Below are 16,451 nucleotides of genomic sequence, written 5' to 3' on the forward strand. Positions count from 1 at the left end.
TGAAACGGAGCAGCACACCGAGCAGTGGATCCTAGGGTAGGTCCTGGAAGAAGATGTTTATTTAAGCTGGCACCTTGATGTGCGAATAAACAATTGAACATGATGCGATCCTTCCCGTTATGTCGGACCATATGATGAGGTATGTACCAGGCACCGATGCTGGCTTGTGATTCAGCTGAGGTGAGTTTCTTGATGTAACCAGCATCATGTAGCATATCTCTGAATGCCATCTACTTCCACTCTGATAGTTTTCTCATCCAGCAACTTGACATCCTGACTGCTGTGTCTTGCTTAGACCGTATGATGAGCTTCTCATTCTGATATGGCAGGACATCCATCTGCCACAGTCTGGTCACATGACTGAGGAGTTCAGCGGATGGAGTCAAGGTGTTGGTAAGCAAGCACTGAGGGGTGGAGGACTGGTGCTTAAGTACTTTGGCAGGATATTCTGTGTGCGTCCAAATGAACTTGCTGACATTTGGCTTTGAGATAGCACTGTGCTGCTTGATGTTAGATGCTCACATCTCCAGCACCGTTTATTAGTCTTGATCTAAGCTGCTTTCTGCTCCTTTGTGAATTTCTTGAATTCTGAGCACTGATTGAAGTAATGCTGAATATCATCACAGAAAGGGCAATACTTCTTGGGCTTCTCTGTATTATTGATCTGGGGCCTTGGTTGTGTAGAAGATTCTGGTTCCTTGGCTTTTGGGTCGCGTCCAAGCAACACTGTGGTGGAATGAGCTGCAGACTTCGGTTTGACCTTGACACCTCTCTGGCGGTCAGGACGCAAATTTTTGAATGGTCGAGAGGAATATATCTGTACATCATCTTCTTGGATGCGGACCTCATACTCCAACCAATCAGAGAAATCCAGCAAAGTTGGGATTGGGGTGCGAATTGGATTGATGAAGCGCTTGAATTGTCCTCTCAGGTCATGTAGCAGTTTGGACAGAAGGCGTGAGATGTGGGACCCACACTCCAGCTCTGTTCTCCCTTCTTTCCCCAGTTAATCTAGCATCCCTACTAGCGCCCCTTACTTTCAGTGCAAATAGCTGGAATCCTCTTCCGTCACCACTCTCGACTGCGGGCTCAGCTAAAACCTCAGTGATACGCTGCAAGGCTAATTTTTGAGGCTGGCCATACAGCCCTGTCAGTGAGGCCATAGTGTTGCTGTAGGGATACATACTATTGCTGTAGGAGTCAGCAATGAGGAGTGCGTCTTCAAGCTTGAGATGGTCGACAAGAATCTGGTATTTGAAGCGCTCAAGAGCATCAGCAGGTAGGATGTTGTCAAGCGCTATCTTCAAACGAGCAAACTGACAGGGGTCATCATCAGTGAAGTGTGGGATGTGAGGCTTTGGCCCATGATATGTCATCTCCTGCTGAGCTGGAGAGTGTGGCTGATTGTAGCTTCTCCATCCTCTTGAATCTGTAGGTGGCCAGTGCGATGTGTCACCAGATGAGTGATGGAAGCAAGATGATTGGCCACGAGGAAGAGTGTATGACTCTGCGTAGTCTGGTGTGAGCACTGAAGGTGCTCCAGCAGCATGATCATAGTTTATGTTCATACCCCTGAGATGATCAGTAAGCTCAGTAACATATGGAGGGTGATGATACTGATGATGTGACGTCTGCATGAATGAGTCCTGAGGTGCAGAGCTGTCAGGAGGGAGGTATGACACTGGCGGTGGTGGCGGAGGAAATGGCTCACCAGCTTGATGTGGATGCAGTGGAGGAGATGATTCCGGCCATGGCACATCCCGAAAGTCCTCCTCTGGTCGACCGGAAGGCTGTCTGGCATATAACAGTGGAGTTGATACATAGTCTGGAGCAGGGGGCCTCGTGATGGACGCACCGCTATCCTCAAACTTAGGCGGCCTTTGATGGAGACCATCATAACGGGAAGTGAATGGCTGAGATGCAGCTGTTGGTTGTGGTGTGAGAGCACTTAAGAGTGTCTGCATCTCTTGCCCGAGCTGATTATTGTCCTCTCTCATGTCTCTCAGTGCTGACAGGACTGCTTCTGATGCGAGGCTCTGAGATGTCTGTCCATGAGGTGGGACTTCAGATGCAGGATGATACATGCTATCTCCCTCAGTGGAGTGATCATAGAGTGTGTTTGACTGAGGTAGGTGTCGTTTCGGAAGCTGCACCAGGAAATCGTCAAGGTAACGAGGTGGGCGACATCACGGCAAGGACGAGTATTACCAAGGAATGCCATCATATGCTGTGGAAACTGTACATCCGGCTTGAAGGACCATATAAAAGAGGTGCTGGATTATAATCCCCAAACTTTGAGACCTCTGTTAAAATGAAGGATTATCTGGCTGTACACCTCCACAGTTTGTCCGGTGAGAACAATGAATATGATGGTGACCACTCTGTTCTTCTGAATCGTTTATTCAAGAAATGGAACAGTAGTTTTATATGTGTGTGGGTGTGTGTGGTAACTGCAAAGACAATAAGAAAAGTATGTAAACAAATATGAAATTTTAAACATCTGAAATAGTAATGAATAAAACAGTATGGTATGAATAAACAGTGTGAATAATGACGTATATGATATTGAAGTGAGACAGGTGATAAAACACAGAAACACCACACGTGATAAATTGAACAAACAAAATACAGTACTCACTTCTTATGGACGCACACAGAATATCAAAAGAAAAAAAAATAGGAAAATGAGTGATAAATCCTGAACTCGAATGAAATAGCGTGCCAGCAGTGTCTCCCGCAACCGCAACTGAAAAGAAAGAAAAAAAGAGCCTGCAAAAGGTCACTTCAATTAAGGCACTTAATTGCCGAACTGTCATTGGTCCAGGCGGTCATGGGCAGCGCATGCACACTGAATGGTGCATGATCTACTAAGTTGGTGACCTTCTGAACAAGGTGGATCATTTTGGAGAAACTGCCACATTTCAGTGGATGCACAGCAGATATTTTCATCATCAGTGCTGCCGTTCACTGTGGTTAACAAAATATTATTTCTGTACAGATTAGTGTCTTTGTTTCTGATTTCCTCCTTTCCTCTGTTATATCACGTCTTTACTGGTATGAGCCTGCATGGTAAGCAGCTCTGTGGACCTGGTCCAAGGGTTTCCAGTGTGTGTGTGTGTGTGTGTGTGTGTGTGTGTGTGTGTGTGTGATTCTATAACCCCTAGTGGTCGAGCATGATATCCAGCTCTGTCTGACATTTGATCCTGCACTGTTGCACTTAAAGACAAACTTACAGACAAACGTGTGTGTGTGTGTGTGTGTGTGTGTGTGTGTGTTACGAGAATTTTTAAATTTTTAAGGAAGGACCCTTGAATAAGGAGGACTGGATTCAAAGTTTCAAAGTTTAAGCTGAATTTATTATTCTTGTACAAGAAGGAGCATTTAACAGTGCAACACACAAAACGGGTTACAGAGGAAAGGCTCCTTGAGGAGCTCTGTCAGTTGGTTCTTATACAATTCTTTCTCAAAATGGGCTGTCTCGAACATCTTCCCACTAATAATTTCCTTTTTTGGTTTTCCGCTTAGTAATAAGCATTATGTTTCTTGTCCATGATGACACTTCCCTTAACCTGTCTCTCTTGAACAATTTTTAATTACCTTTTCCTGCCAGCTTCAGCAAACACATCCTAGATAAGGGAAGTGCACGAGATATGCAAAGGACAGAATACACACACACTCTCTATAAGAGTTAAAACATCTGCAGCCCAGTATAATTCTAATTTTTATAACAGTGTGTGTTACCCTCCGAGAAGAAGCACAGGAAAGTAAAATAAAGTATATACCTTATATGCAGTGCCTAACAAATGTATTAGGCCAGTTTCTGTAATGGTTTATGCAGCATTATGTGGAAGCTCTTTAACCAAAAGGATATTTTAATGTTAAAACATAATTATTATTATTGTTATCCATGAAATTTACTGTTTTACAAAAAAACAAAAAAAAAATAGTAAAGCACATTACTATTTCTTGATTAGAGTCTGCATTAAAGCACTGCATTATGCTGGATGATCTCTGACAGATGGTCTAATAAATTTGTTGAGCACTGTATGTATTTTGCATGTTATGCAGTCAAGAAAAGTTCACAGTAACACTGCTGATTGCCTCTAAATCCTACACACTGCTCCTTTTAATGTGCACAAAGTAACAAATACAATCATTAATTCACCTTTCTTGTATCTTGAGTTGTTTCATAAAACTGTACCACCTATTGATTATATATTTACTCGTACCCTGTCTGCTTGCTATAATTTTTTATTAAGATGTAGTCTTCATTAAAGAACCACTCCTTACAAGGAAGCCCTTCCAAAGCTCTTCCTATTTTGAGGACATAAAAAAATGTAAATTCTCCTTTGTCAACGCTTCTGCCTGAGATCTGTCATAGAACAGGCCCACTCTTGAGTAGCAGCATAATAAGTGCTATATTTGAACTGTTATGATAGTATTTTCCCATGCTTTTTTTATAGTTACTTGGCTGACCAGTGTTGGAATGGAGGTTGTATCTACCTGATCATGCTGCGGCGAGTCAAGCGAAAGGCCCCCCCTCCCCCGTGTGATCTAAATGGTGGTGTCAGCACCTCTGTCAGCAGCGACAGCTGTGAAGACCAGCAGCAAGGCAAAGCTGCCTCTGAACCCTCGGACAATTCAGCAAACTTGAAACGCACACGCAAGTTTGGAGTCATATCACGATCATCGTTTAACCGGGACAACAGAGACAGCACAGACTCTGAGCTCCAGAGCTGTTACATTGGCTACAACTCTTCTGCTCCTTCTGATGCAGGAGTCAGTCCTCCAGGAGATGACTCAGGTTGCATCCTGTCCACACATACACCCACAGAGGAAAGCCCAGATGCCTTTCCTCAGGTGGGAACTGTTCCTCATCGTCTGCACAGTGGAGGCTCTGGAACCCTGCCTGCAAGGTGTCACAGTCAGCTGCTAGAATGCAAAATCGATTCTTTCAGCAGTGAAACTTCAAGTCAGGTAAGACGCACCGCTGACATACAGATCTCTAATGCACAATTACACTGGGACAAGTGAGGAAAACAAGGGATTTTATTCTGAACTGAGCTGAATGATTACTTAATTAATGATTAGATTTGATCTGATGAGGGTGTTAGTTATTGCAAAAGAGTTATTGCAAGCCTTGAGTCCAAATCTCAAGACAGTTCATGCAATCGTGAAGGCCACACATGTCAACCCCAGGGTGGTGCAAGACGAAAAGATCCATCCAATAATAAACACAGTGATATTGCAAAGAGCACGACCTGTACCTGCTCTATATGAAAAGTGTCCTGGTACAACTGATCTTATGATTTTGTGCTATGTATTTAAAAAAAGATATTTCAGTCTGGACTAAAGTAAACTAAAGCAAAATAAAAACTATTATGAGTGTGCATTAATGATGATTTTGTTTTGTTTGAATTTGAATTTCAAAGCAAATCCATGATCTGTTCTTGAGTTGAAGTGGAAATTTGCCCCCCTGCATAGGTCAGTCACCTGTTTCCACAAGATACATTTATTTAGGGTGTTTATTACAATCTTGCTGCATTTGTTTGTAATAACGTGGCAACAAATGATGTGTGGAAATGGTGAAAAAATTGTAGAACTCAATGTAAAATGGTTCCAGTGTCAACACAGATATGAAATGAGACTCATGTCTAGTGGTGCAACGTTTCCTGATTTTGACGGTATGATTATAGTCTGAGGAAAAAAACAACATTTTCACGATTATAAAGCGCACATTTATTTCACAATTCTCCACATGTAATCATTCATAGTTTGAAATGCTGCCGTTTGAAATGTCCTGTCAAGATTTTCACATGGCTCTTGGATTAAGTCATTCTGTGGGTTTTTCTGCAGTGTGGCAATTGGCTACTGGGGAGAATTAGTATCAAGGATGACTGGTCACATCATATCCAAGCCAGTTTATACAGCACAGAAGAAAAAACTTGACTTTCATCTTATCATTACTGAATGTAGATTCCCGATAGTAAAGTAACATAACAGTGAAAATCAGCTGTTTGAACACATTAGTGGATCTGCTGTATGGAAGGGGTGTGTCAAGCTTGCAGGACTTGCAATATGGCCGTCCTGTCAGTGTAGTGCAGGATAGATATCACATTAATGAACCCAAACAAAGTCACCAGTGTGATCAATGAACATGTAGTCATCACACCACTCAAAATATGAAACAGCTGCAATAATAATAAAAAAGAATAATTTCAGAGTTTTCTCATTTCAGTTCCCTGGTGCAGCTCCTGCAGCCAGGTTTTTAGTGCTTGGATATGTGTACAGATGTTGGAGTGGATAAATAGGAACAACTGGTATGAGGAAACCAGAGGGAGAGATGGGATAGTGGTTTAACATGTGGGTCAGAGGACTGAGATAGACAGCTGGTGTATTGTCCCAGCACACCAGAGGGATTGTAAATGAAGAATAATGTCTGTAGCCAGCATGTTTGTGCCCTAGATGGAGATGAGCTCTGTTATATAAAGCCTTCTAGGCCCACAAGTTGTGAAAATGGATGATAAAGCTGTGAGCAGGCAGTGCAGATGTTAAATCACACAACGGCCGAGATAATGTGAAATGTCTGACGGTTAGGCCTTTTCCTCTAACATGGAATTATTTCTGTTCCTTTGCACACCGGATTGTGGACCGTTCAGAGCATTTCAAACTAAATAAATTGGTAACTCTAGTCCAAGATGTTCCGGCTGTAATAAAAACAAAAGAAGGTTTTCCTCCACCTGAAGTGTGAAGCAAGTAGGTGTGTCATAATCTCCAGGTAGTCGTGCATTGTGCAGAGCCCTCTGTTAACAAATTGTGTGTTTGGCCTGATGGTGGCACTGGACAAAAAAATACATTTTTGATTTACATTTCACATTAAATCAAACATGATCACCTGGCTCTAGAGCCACCACCAGGTTCAGGTGATTATCAAGGTTATGAGCATCTTCTGGGGACCATGAATGTCTGTGCAAAACTTTGCCCCAAGCCATCTATTAGATATTTCACAGGATACATTACAAGAAAACTCAGATCACCAAAATTATTACAATTACAGTAAAAAATAACAATGAGATCACTGAAATCAGTAGGATTCATTCTGTGAGGACCATAAATAAACACACTTCAGACATAACTAAAATACTTCTGAGCATTTTATGGCAACATTGTCTTATAGATACCACAGATGTGTGACTGATATATGATGTAGGTGGCAGTTCTTTCTCTGTCAACACTGCAGAAGATCATGCCTACATCACAAATTGTGTCTCTCATGTCTGCAGCACATTAGCAGAGCAGCAGTTGCAACTAAGCTTGGGTTAGGATTGGGGGTCATTTAAACAAACTGTATCATATCCGAACATAAATCTAAACATTTTGTTTTGTCATAATCAGACATGCAAAATAATACAAAAAACATGAGATTTCAACAGACTTATTTGTAAGTAGAACTTAGAAGTTTGAATTATTTTTAAGTCCATGGGTTCAAATGTGTGCTTCAATAGTCCCTGTGTGCTCTGGGCTCTAAAGTGTGGTCCAGGTACAGAAATCACCTGTGCAGGTAGGGGGCGTGACCTCAATAGGCCTGCAGTAAGCAGTGTGCTATGTGCATGTGACTGAAGAATAGCAGATATTCAAGTGCATGAAATCTGGTTGTTTCAGTCAAAATTATGCTAAAATATATTTTCCACAACTATATTTAAGTTCCCTGTTAAGGGCTAACCTTCAAGTTCGTAAATTCGTGGTTTATTCCTGTTAATTCCCATTAATTCCCATGGAATGTTTCCAACTTTAAAAGTTCACAGAATTAGTTGCAACTTCAGTCCTCCACTTGTGTCTACACAGGATGCATTCAGACACAGTAATAGTTGTAGGTCAAGCTTATTTTCACAGCACTCAGAGCCAACACACAATCACTGTAGCTGCATATGTAAAATAGAAGAAAATAGATATGAAGCACAAAAATATGCTTTTATGGTTGGACTGACATGCCTCCTGTCTAGACAAGCCTTAAGAATAGTCACAAAAGTGCATTCTTTCAATCTGCTTCATGGGATAGTCGCCTGGAATGCCTTTTTCAGTTAACAGGCATGCCTGGAATTTCTCCTCAAGGTGTTTAAGGTCATCAGTTGTGTTGTTCAGAGGTGGTGTAGACGTACAGTAAATTCAGCTACTGTAATATCTTTGGTTCTGCTGTGTCTTTGTGAGGCCGAGGGATGGTGAACAGATGGTTTCTACATGTGTTAACCAACATGGCTACCATAGAATTCTTCAGCAACGTGCCATCCCATCTGGTTTGTGCTTAGTGGGACCATCATTTGTTTTCCAACATGACAATAATCCAAAACATACTGGCTCCTGGCTCTGTAAGGACTATTTGAAAAAGGAGAGTGACGGAGTGCTGCATCAGATGACCTGGCCTCCACAATCACCCGACCTTAACCCAGTTGAGGTGTTTTGGGATGAGTTGGACCACAGAGCTCAATATATATGAGACCTCCTTCACAACTGTTGGAAAGTCATTCCAGGTGACAACTTCATGGAGCTGACTGAGACAATGCCAAGAGTGTACAAAGCTGTATAAAACATATCACATTTTGACTAAATGAGTATGGTTGCATGGTTAATCATGTATATTATATATGATTCTATCTCAGCACTGTATAAAACATTATGTTTGTTTGTTTGTCTTTTTTCTTTTAGCCCAGAGAGGGTAACCACATCTGGAAGATGCACATGGTGAAGGGTCAGGAGGGCCTGGGCATACAGATAACAGGGGGGCGGGGCTCCAAACGCTCTCGTCATGGCATCATTATAGCTCATGTAGAGGAGGGGGGCGCTATTCACAGGTACAGTTAGTCCTAATAAAGTGCTATGCACACATTTTCTATTTCAGAATTTGAGGGTCTAAGGACAGAGGGTGTCACTCCCTGTACAGTTTGTGAAGCCCTCAGAGGCAAATGTACTTTGTGACTTTGGGCTATACAAATAAAATGTATTTGATTTGATTTGATTAAAGAATTGAAGAAGTGTGCAGCCTTGGTGCTGAGTGCTAGTCATATGTGACAACTCAGATGACTGAAGTGATAGAGAATGGTTCAGCTGTAGTTTGTGTGGTGTGTGTGTGTGTGTTTCAGGGACGGTCGTCTTCATGCTGGTGATGAGTTGCTGATGATTAATGGTCAGTCTCTGGTGGGTCTCACTCATCAGGAGGCTGTTGCTATCCTCCGCTCCACTACTGGTCTGGTTCAGCTAGTGGTGGCCAGCAGGGTAAGTGCACAGACACACACACAAATGCACACACACACGCACACGCACACACACACACACACACACACACACACACACACACACACACACACACACACACACACACATTTTATACTAAAAACACCTGCACAGGCTCAGTACAGCTGTCATGAATGGGGAAGTTAGCTATAGAGACCTCCTTCTTCTCCTTACAGGTTTTCCCTTCAGGGGTCGCCACAGTGAATCAGTTGCCTCCATCTAATCCTGTCTTCTGCATCCTCTTCTCTCACTACCAAAACAGTTTTTTGTACCAGGCTGTAAACATGTTTATTTCTGCTGTGAAGTTGGACATTTGAACATGGGGACTTATGGAGACTGACTCACTTCTGGAGCCAGCCTCAAGTGGACGTTTGAGAAACTAAAACTGGAACTTTTTGTTGCTTCTGCACTGGCTTCATTTTACAGCTACAGAGGTTGCTGTTTGAATGAAATGTAATGCTGAGTGACACATGCACAAGTTGGGTGTGGTGTTTTGGGGTTTGGTCCGCCTTCAATCAGTTAAAAAAATGGCGTCCTGTCAGAAACAACTTGGGGAACTGGAGTTAGTTGTAGATCCATGAAGACACTTCATCACTCTTCTAAGAAACGTCGTCAGTTCCTCAGAACTGCCCCCAAATTAATCTTCTTAGAAAAAGAAAGAGTCAGTACAGATATTTAATCAGCACTGCCTAGTTTGACAGTTTCTTCTGAGCCTGTTGCATTGTACTGGACAGACAACTTTTCAAATCTGGACTGGTGACACCCTGTCAATCATTGTATCAAACCTGCCCCATATTAAGTACGGTTGTGATTGGCCGGACCAATTCCATTACAAGTGAATGAAAGAGTGACGAAACACATCTTACCAGAACACCCAGAACAGCTCCAGAATCAGCACCTCGGATAGCAGTTAAATCAGACACAAACACTCCACATCTGATAACTTGGGAAAAAAAGCTGTAAACTGTATAAAAAATGTCTTTTGTCTTTGGTGTGGGAAGAAGCGTGAGTCATTTCAGTTGTTTTTTGGATGTATGTGGGAAGCTACTGAGTTGACAACTGAAAGAAATGAAGCATAAAAAGGAAAACTTTGTCCAAGTTTCAAGTTAAGGTCTAACTTTGATTGGAACAAGAGACTCCTGCTGTGATAAAAGTGCTATCATACAGAAAAAGTACTTAATGCCGTTGCTGTTGGAAATAGCTAACATATATAGCACATATAAGAATTTATTTTGATTCATGCAGTATCATAATGTTCTTTCAGGAGGAGTCAGATGTTGGTTTCGAGCGCTTCCCCTCCACCAGTCTGCCGGACCTTGTCAGCACCTGCAGTTCCTCATCCTCCCTGTCTCAGACTGCTCCCCCTTGCTCACCCCACACCTCCAACTGCAGCACCGGTCTGCACAACCCCTACCTGGTATGCACAGATAATATGTACAATATGTTATAATAGGGTGGCTGTGGCTCAGAGGTAGAGTGGGTCGTCCACTAATCAGATGATCTCCTCCAGTCTGCGTGTCGAAGTGTCCTTGGGTAAGATACTAAACCCCAAATTGCTCCTGAAGGCTGCGCCATCAGTGTGTGAATGTATATGAATGGTTAGCTCCTCAGACTGATGAACAGTTGGCACCTTACATGGCAGCCAATGCCATCAGTGTATGAATGTGTGTGAATGGGTGAATGAGATATGTACTGTAAAGAGCTTTGAGTGGTCTGAAGACTAGAAAGGCGCTATATAAGTACAGTCCATTTACCATTTACCATGTTCATGTGTCTGTGTATTGAATTAATCTGCTCCACTTTATAGCAGCAGCCTGTCTCACAGAGCAGAATTAATGGCCAACTTTCATTCTACGTGTTTGTATTTGTGAAGCGTCTTGGTACAAAAAACCTGTTTACTTTTAAAAGCACTCTAAAAATGAAATCAACTTGAAACTATTGTCACCTTTTCTGGATGTATACTCCCTTCAGTGTGTTCTGGGTCTGTCCTAGCCCAAACTCTAATATTAGACACTCCATAGTTGTTTAAGATCAGATGAAGTGAACATGTCTGTGCGTTTTCCATTACAGTTGACTAACCTGGAGAAACTAGAAGAAGAAAGTCCGGTAGAGGCACCCAAAGGACCCTGCTGCAGCCCCACACCCATGAAGCTCTGTAGCAGATCCCAGGGTTGGTACTTTACAGAAACGGGTTATGGTTATGGCTTCAACTGTTGTGCCACTTATTGTCTGCAGGCATCCATTGTTGTGTAGATGTTGGGTAGAGGTGAACTTGGAGGTGAGGGGTACCCATTTTATTGATTGCTTCCACTGAGGGTAGGAGAGTCACTAGAAGAAATGTGAATGGAGGCAGAGGTGATGGTTGATGACATGACCGAGGCATTTTCTGGTGTTTTGTGTTTTGTTTTTGTTGTACAGTATATAATAAATGTGAAAGTGGATGCATGTAGTATGTGCTATTTGAAGATATTTAAAAAAAGAAAATAGAAAATTCTGTTCAGTGGAATAAAATGATTCTTTTCCCTGGCTCAGGCGGAAGCACTCGCCTGGAATCAGTGGGCGAGGATGATGAGCTGTTTGTAGAGAACGGTGTGAACACCTGTGAAGTGGTGGAGAAGCCTCCACCTGGCCGACGTAAACATTCCTTACCTCAACAACTAGATACTGCTGGAGTGAGACAGGTCAGTGAACATCTCACCTTTTTCCTAATGCAACTGACGGTGTACATTTATCTGTATTCTTCATGAGAGTTTCTAGAATTTCATTTAATCTCTGTTCACTGCAAGTAACGCTTCAGCAATGTCAAGAATCTTAGAATCTTATATATGATTAGAGAACAGTATCTAAAACTGCCTTTAATGCTTTAAAACATCTTCTATATCCTTTTACATGTATGTAAAACAGATCATGTCATTAGATAACATAGCCAGACAGGAAAAGGAGGAGAGAGAAGGGTATAACATGCAACAAAGGTTGTCGATGAGCCATCGTAGTTTGTCCTACACACTTGTAAGAGGAGTAAGTTGCAGTCTGCAACTTAATCACTAGATCCCACTAAATCCTACACCCTGGATCTTTAAAGCAGTCCTTTCTTGGCTCATGTAAAGCAATGTAGTCCATCTAGACAAATAACAGACGATTTGGACGTGGAGTGTAAAAAAAAAAAAAAAAAAAAAAGCACCTCATCAGGGAACAGTATGTACAAAAAAGCTTTCATCTGTGGGAGAAGGGAAATGGTGGCTCAGTCACTACAGTGAACATTGGACATGGCATATAAGAATGGTCGACTCCCAAGTGGACAGAAACTGTCCTAAAGAAGGATTTGAATGATAGTCCACTTATTGCCATTGTACACTGGTCAATTTCTGACAATGCCACAATCACTTGCAGTTCATTTCAGCCAACTTTTGGGAAAAATGGAAAAAGATCTCTTACTGCCTGAACGAAGCAACTGTCAATGAATGTGACTTCACCCGCAGAGTGTGAAGCAGGTGCTATGAGCTTATCTATTATCCAGTTTGTTGGGGGTTAGGGCCAGGGGTTGAAGTAGGATTTGGCAGGTGGGGGAACTCTAAAATCCTTGGTCCCCCTGTGGGGTGAAAATTCTCCTGCTGAGACTTTCCTGCTGATATTTCATATCGTCTTACATGTTGATGGATTTTAGACTGTTTGGTCAGACCAAACAAGGCGTTTAAAGATGTGAACATAACATATGCATTTATAAAATAAATAAAGAACAAAACAAAAGGAGAATAACCAAAAAAGAACAGCATATTTAACACTATAAGATTACATAACCAAAAAGGAGTAAATAGGAGAAATGTAGACACATAAACTGTTGTAGTGCATATTATTGTTAATAATGACACTTGCACGTGCACGCACACACACAGATCAAAGCCTAGTCACTCACTCTGCCATGACAACAATGTCAAGGAGAGCTGCAGTAATTGCTGTGTTAATGAGAGGTTAGTGAAGGGAAAGGGATTAAAAAGGAATGAGACAACAGTACAGGGGAAAAGACAGGAAAACACACACACATACACACACACACACACACACACACACACACGCGCGCGCGCGCGTTATTCTAAAATATGAGCAAATTATGCAGTGTGTCGTTAGAATAAAGAAGAACTCAGTGAAGAGAAAGTAAAGTAAATCTCATCACAGTATAAACAGCTGTGTGTTTTTGTTTTTAATAGATGAATCTGTCTGTTTTTTCATATATATATATATATTAGAGATTAATATCTATATATCTATTATCTATATATATATATATATTCATTTATATTCATCTCTCTTTTAGGAATATCAGATCATTAAGAAATCAGTCCGCTCCCTGAGCACCATTCAAGTGGAGTCACCATGGCGACTGGCACAGCCATCCATTATCTCCAGTATAGTGCTGATGAAAGGCCAGGGCAAGGTGAGTGGTCTCCTTTGACATGCATGCATAAATAAAGCTCAGAGAATGTACTCTGAACGTGTGTACGTAAGCACACAATAACACATGCATCTGCTCTGGTTTTGATGTATCCTGACATCATTTACTAACTTCTACTTCAATTGTGTCTTCACAATAATGCTGAACCATGATACTGTTATTGTCATAACAAGGCTCATTTTGTAATGCACACTTTGTTGTTAATATACTGTTTTAGGACTTCTTTGTGGCATTTTTGCATTTATTTGATAATGGACAGCATTTTATAGACAGGAATCAAACCTAAAAAAAAAATCATTTTGTGGCCCCCTGTTTACCAAATTTGAGTCTACCACTGAGATCAGTCAGCCTCCAGACAAACATACAATAAAATTTACCTCCAGCTCCAACAAGCTCTCACCAACAACTAAAAGTCAGTCCCAGATTTACTCTTGTCTGACGGTCAGTGAACCCTGGCTGTAGTGTCTTTCAGTGTTTCGTCAGACGAGACGAGACGAAATATGTTCGTCAACGAGCCTTTTTCCCTTGACGAAGACGAGACGATACAAGGTTCTAAAAACACTGACAAAAAATGTGCCAATGTGCGTTTTTGTTGACGAATAAAAACGAGACGATGTCATGCACGAAATAAAAATAAACAAAAACGTCCTCCTTGTTTTCGTCTAGAAAGTCCATGTCATGTGTTTGTGCCAGCACTTCTTTTACTGTAGCAACGTCTGCTCTCGCACCTGTGGCTTGAAAACAAGCATGCAGGAGAAACACGGTGTACAGACAGCACAATTTAGAGCATGAAACGGGCCTTAGAAGTCAGGCCCGACCCGGCCCAGGCCTGATAGAATTCGAGCCCAGCCCGGCCCGTTTTGATTGACAGCTTTGTAGAGCCCGAACCTGTTTGCAGCCCGACGTTCTTAAAATGTGCACATATGGCCTAACAGTCAAGAATGAGTCTAGCCTCCCCATTTGTGCTAAACACTAACAGTGATGGACTCATCTTAATTTGAACATTTTACTAAATGCAACTGGCATAAAATCAATTTATTTATATTGAAATTTAACAATTGCATGTAGAAGATGACAGAACATGTCATAATAGGGTGTACGTGCTATCAGTAGATTTAAAAAATGAAATCAAGTGCATATTAAGTGTGTATTGAAACAACAGACAAGACACTTAGCAAAGTTGCATTGAAGATGAAATCTTTCAATTCAATTCAATCAAGACATTTAATCAATATGTTAGCTGTGGAACACAAGTGAACTGGAATTAATAAACAAAAAAAATATATTCCTGAAATAAATAGAAGAAGACTAAAATGTTTTGACTAAAACTGGACTAAAACACCCTGTGTTCACGTTTGACTAAAACTAGACTCAAATTTTGAGACTTTTAGTCGACTAAAATATGACTAACAAAAATGATTTGTGAAAGACTAAAAGTGACTAAGACTAAGAATGAACTTTGAAACAAGACTAAGACTAAATTGAAAAATGGGTGACAAAATTAACACTGGTGTCTTTGTTAGCCCTGTCTGACATTCATTGAAATCTAACTTTCACAGGGTCTAGGATTCAGTATTGTTGGTGGGCAGGACTCAGCACGTGGTCAGATGGGAATTTTTGTCAAAACCATTTTCCCTCATGGAGCTGCAGCAGCTGATGGACGACTCAAAGAGGGTAACCATTCCCTTTCATTATGTTTTATGAATTTAAAGAGAGTATAGAGCAGAGTAAAATGTAGCATGAGAGAAGCAGTCATTTGTATTTACACTAAACAGTCATCTCAGTCTCACTGTATGCTTCCATGTGCAGGAGATGAGATTCTCGAAGTGAACGGAGAGTCTCTGCAAGGACTCACGCACCAACAGGCCATCCAGACCTTCAAGGTAGGCTGCATGTTGTTTAAAATAGTTCAGTTACACATGAAAAGATGGAGTAATCCAGCTGTAGAATATAGATTGTCAAACAACAAAAATAATCTATTTCATTTAGTTAACTGATCTGAAACTGATTTGTTAAAAAGGACCTTTTTAGTTGTTTTAGGAAAAATGACTTTGGTTGAAGCTCAAACTATTTTCACCTCCACTTCCTAAACATTGAAACTTTATTTATATTCTTCAACAGCAGCTGAAAAAAGGTGTGGTGACGCTGACGATTCGAACTCGTCTGCGTAGTCCCAGCTTAACACCCTGTCCAACCCCCACCCTCCTCAGCCGATCCAGCTCACCCAACTCCAACACCAGTGGGGGGACGCCTGTCCCCTCAGGGTTTGAAGATTCTGAAGGACGCAGGGGGCCCGGTCCAGGTCCAAAAGACTGCATCATCATGGAGGTCACACTTAATAAAGGTTAGCTGGCTTCATGACTCGACTGTCCTGTTGGTGTCTTTTTGTCACACCAAGAAAAGAGAGAGAGAACACTGCTTTTTATTTAATTGTGAATATCGATTTTTCTTTTTAGAGCCTGGCGTTGGTCTGGGGATTGGAGTTTGCTGTCTGACCCTGGAGAATTCTGCTCCTGGCATCTACATCCATAGTCTGGCACTGGGCTCTGTGGCCAAGATGGACGGCAGGCTCAGGTAAAAACTTCAGGATCATCTTTCAATTGATAGACGCAAGTGAAGTAAATGTAATGTAGTCGCTCTGATGCAAAGATACCAAATGTTCATACTATCATATGAGCTCTCTGATTGTAACACGTATTTGTGAATCATTCAT

General features: G+C 41.5%; 1 protein-coding gene across 3 annotated transcripts in view; it reads left to right on the forward strand.

The window, feature by feature from the left end:
* The first annotated feature begins 4,467 nt into the window (after positions 1-4,467).
* LOC104930871 (PDZ domain-containing protein 2) overlaps positions 4,468-16,451 on the forward strand; it is a 28,249-nt gene continuing 16,265 nt past the window's right edge. For 2 of the 3 annotated variants that reach the window (XM_027278406.1, XM_027278408.1), the window contains exons 1-11: positions 4,468-4,977; positions 8,704-8,849; positions 9,138-9,270; positions 10,553-10,705; positions 11,359-11,458; positions 11,821-11,969; positions 13,601-13,720; positions 15,298-15,412; positions 15,548-15,621; positions 15,860-16,082; positions 16,195-16,312. In XM_027278406.1, the coding sequence (XP_027134207.1) occupies positions 4,510-4,977; positions 8,704-8,849; positions 9,138-9,270; positions 10,553-10,705; positions 11,359-11,458; positions 11,821-11,969; positions 13,601-13,720; positions 15,298-15,412; positions 15,548-15,621; positions 15,860-16,082; positions 16,195-16,312 (1,799 nt within the window). In that variant the 5' untranslated portion in view covers positions 4,468-4,509. The remainder of the gene's footprint in view (positions 4,978-8,703; positions 8,850-9,137; positions 9,271-10,552; positions 10,706-11,358; positions 11,459-11,820; positions 11,970-13,600; positions 13,721-15,297; positions 15,413-15,547; positions 15,622-15,859; positions 16,083-16,194; positions 16,313-16,451) is intronic. The other variant, XM_027278407.1, reaches the window with a different exon arrangement.

The sequence above is a fragment of the Larimichthys crocea genome, chromosome III (assembly GCF_000972845.2).
Source record: "Larimichthys crocea isolate SSNF chromosome III, L_crocea_2.0, whole genome shotgun sequence".
Lineage (NCBI taxonomy): Eukaryota > Metazoa > Chordata > Actinopteri > Sciaenidae > Larimichthys > Larimichthys crocea.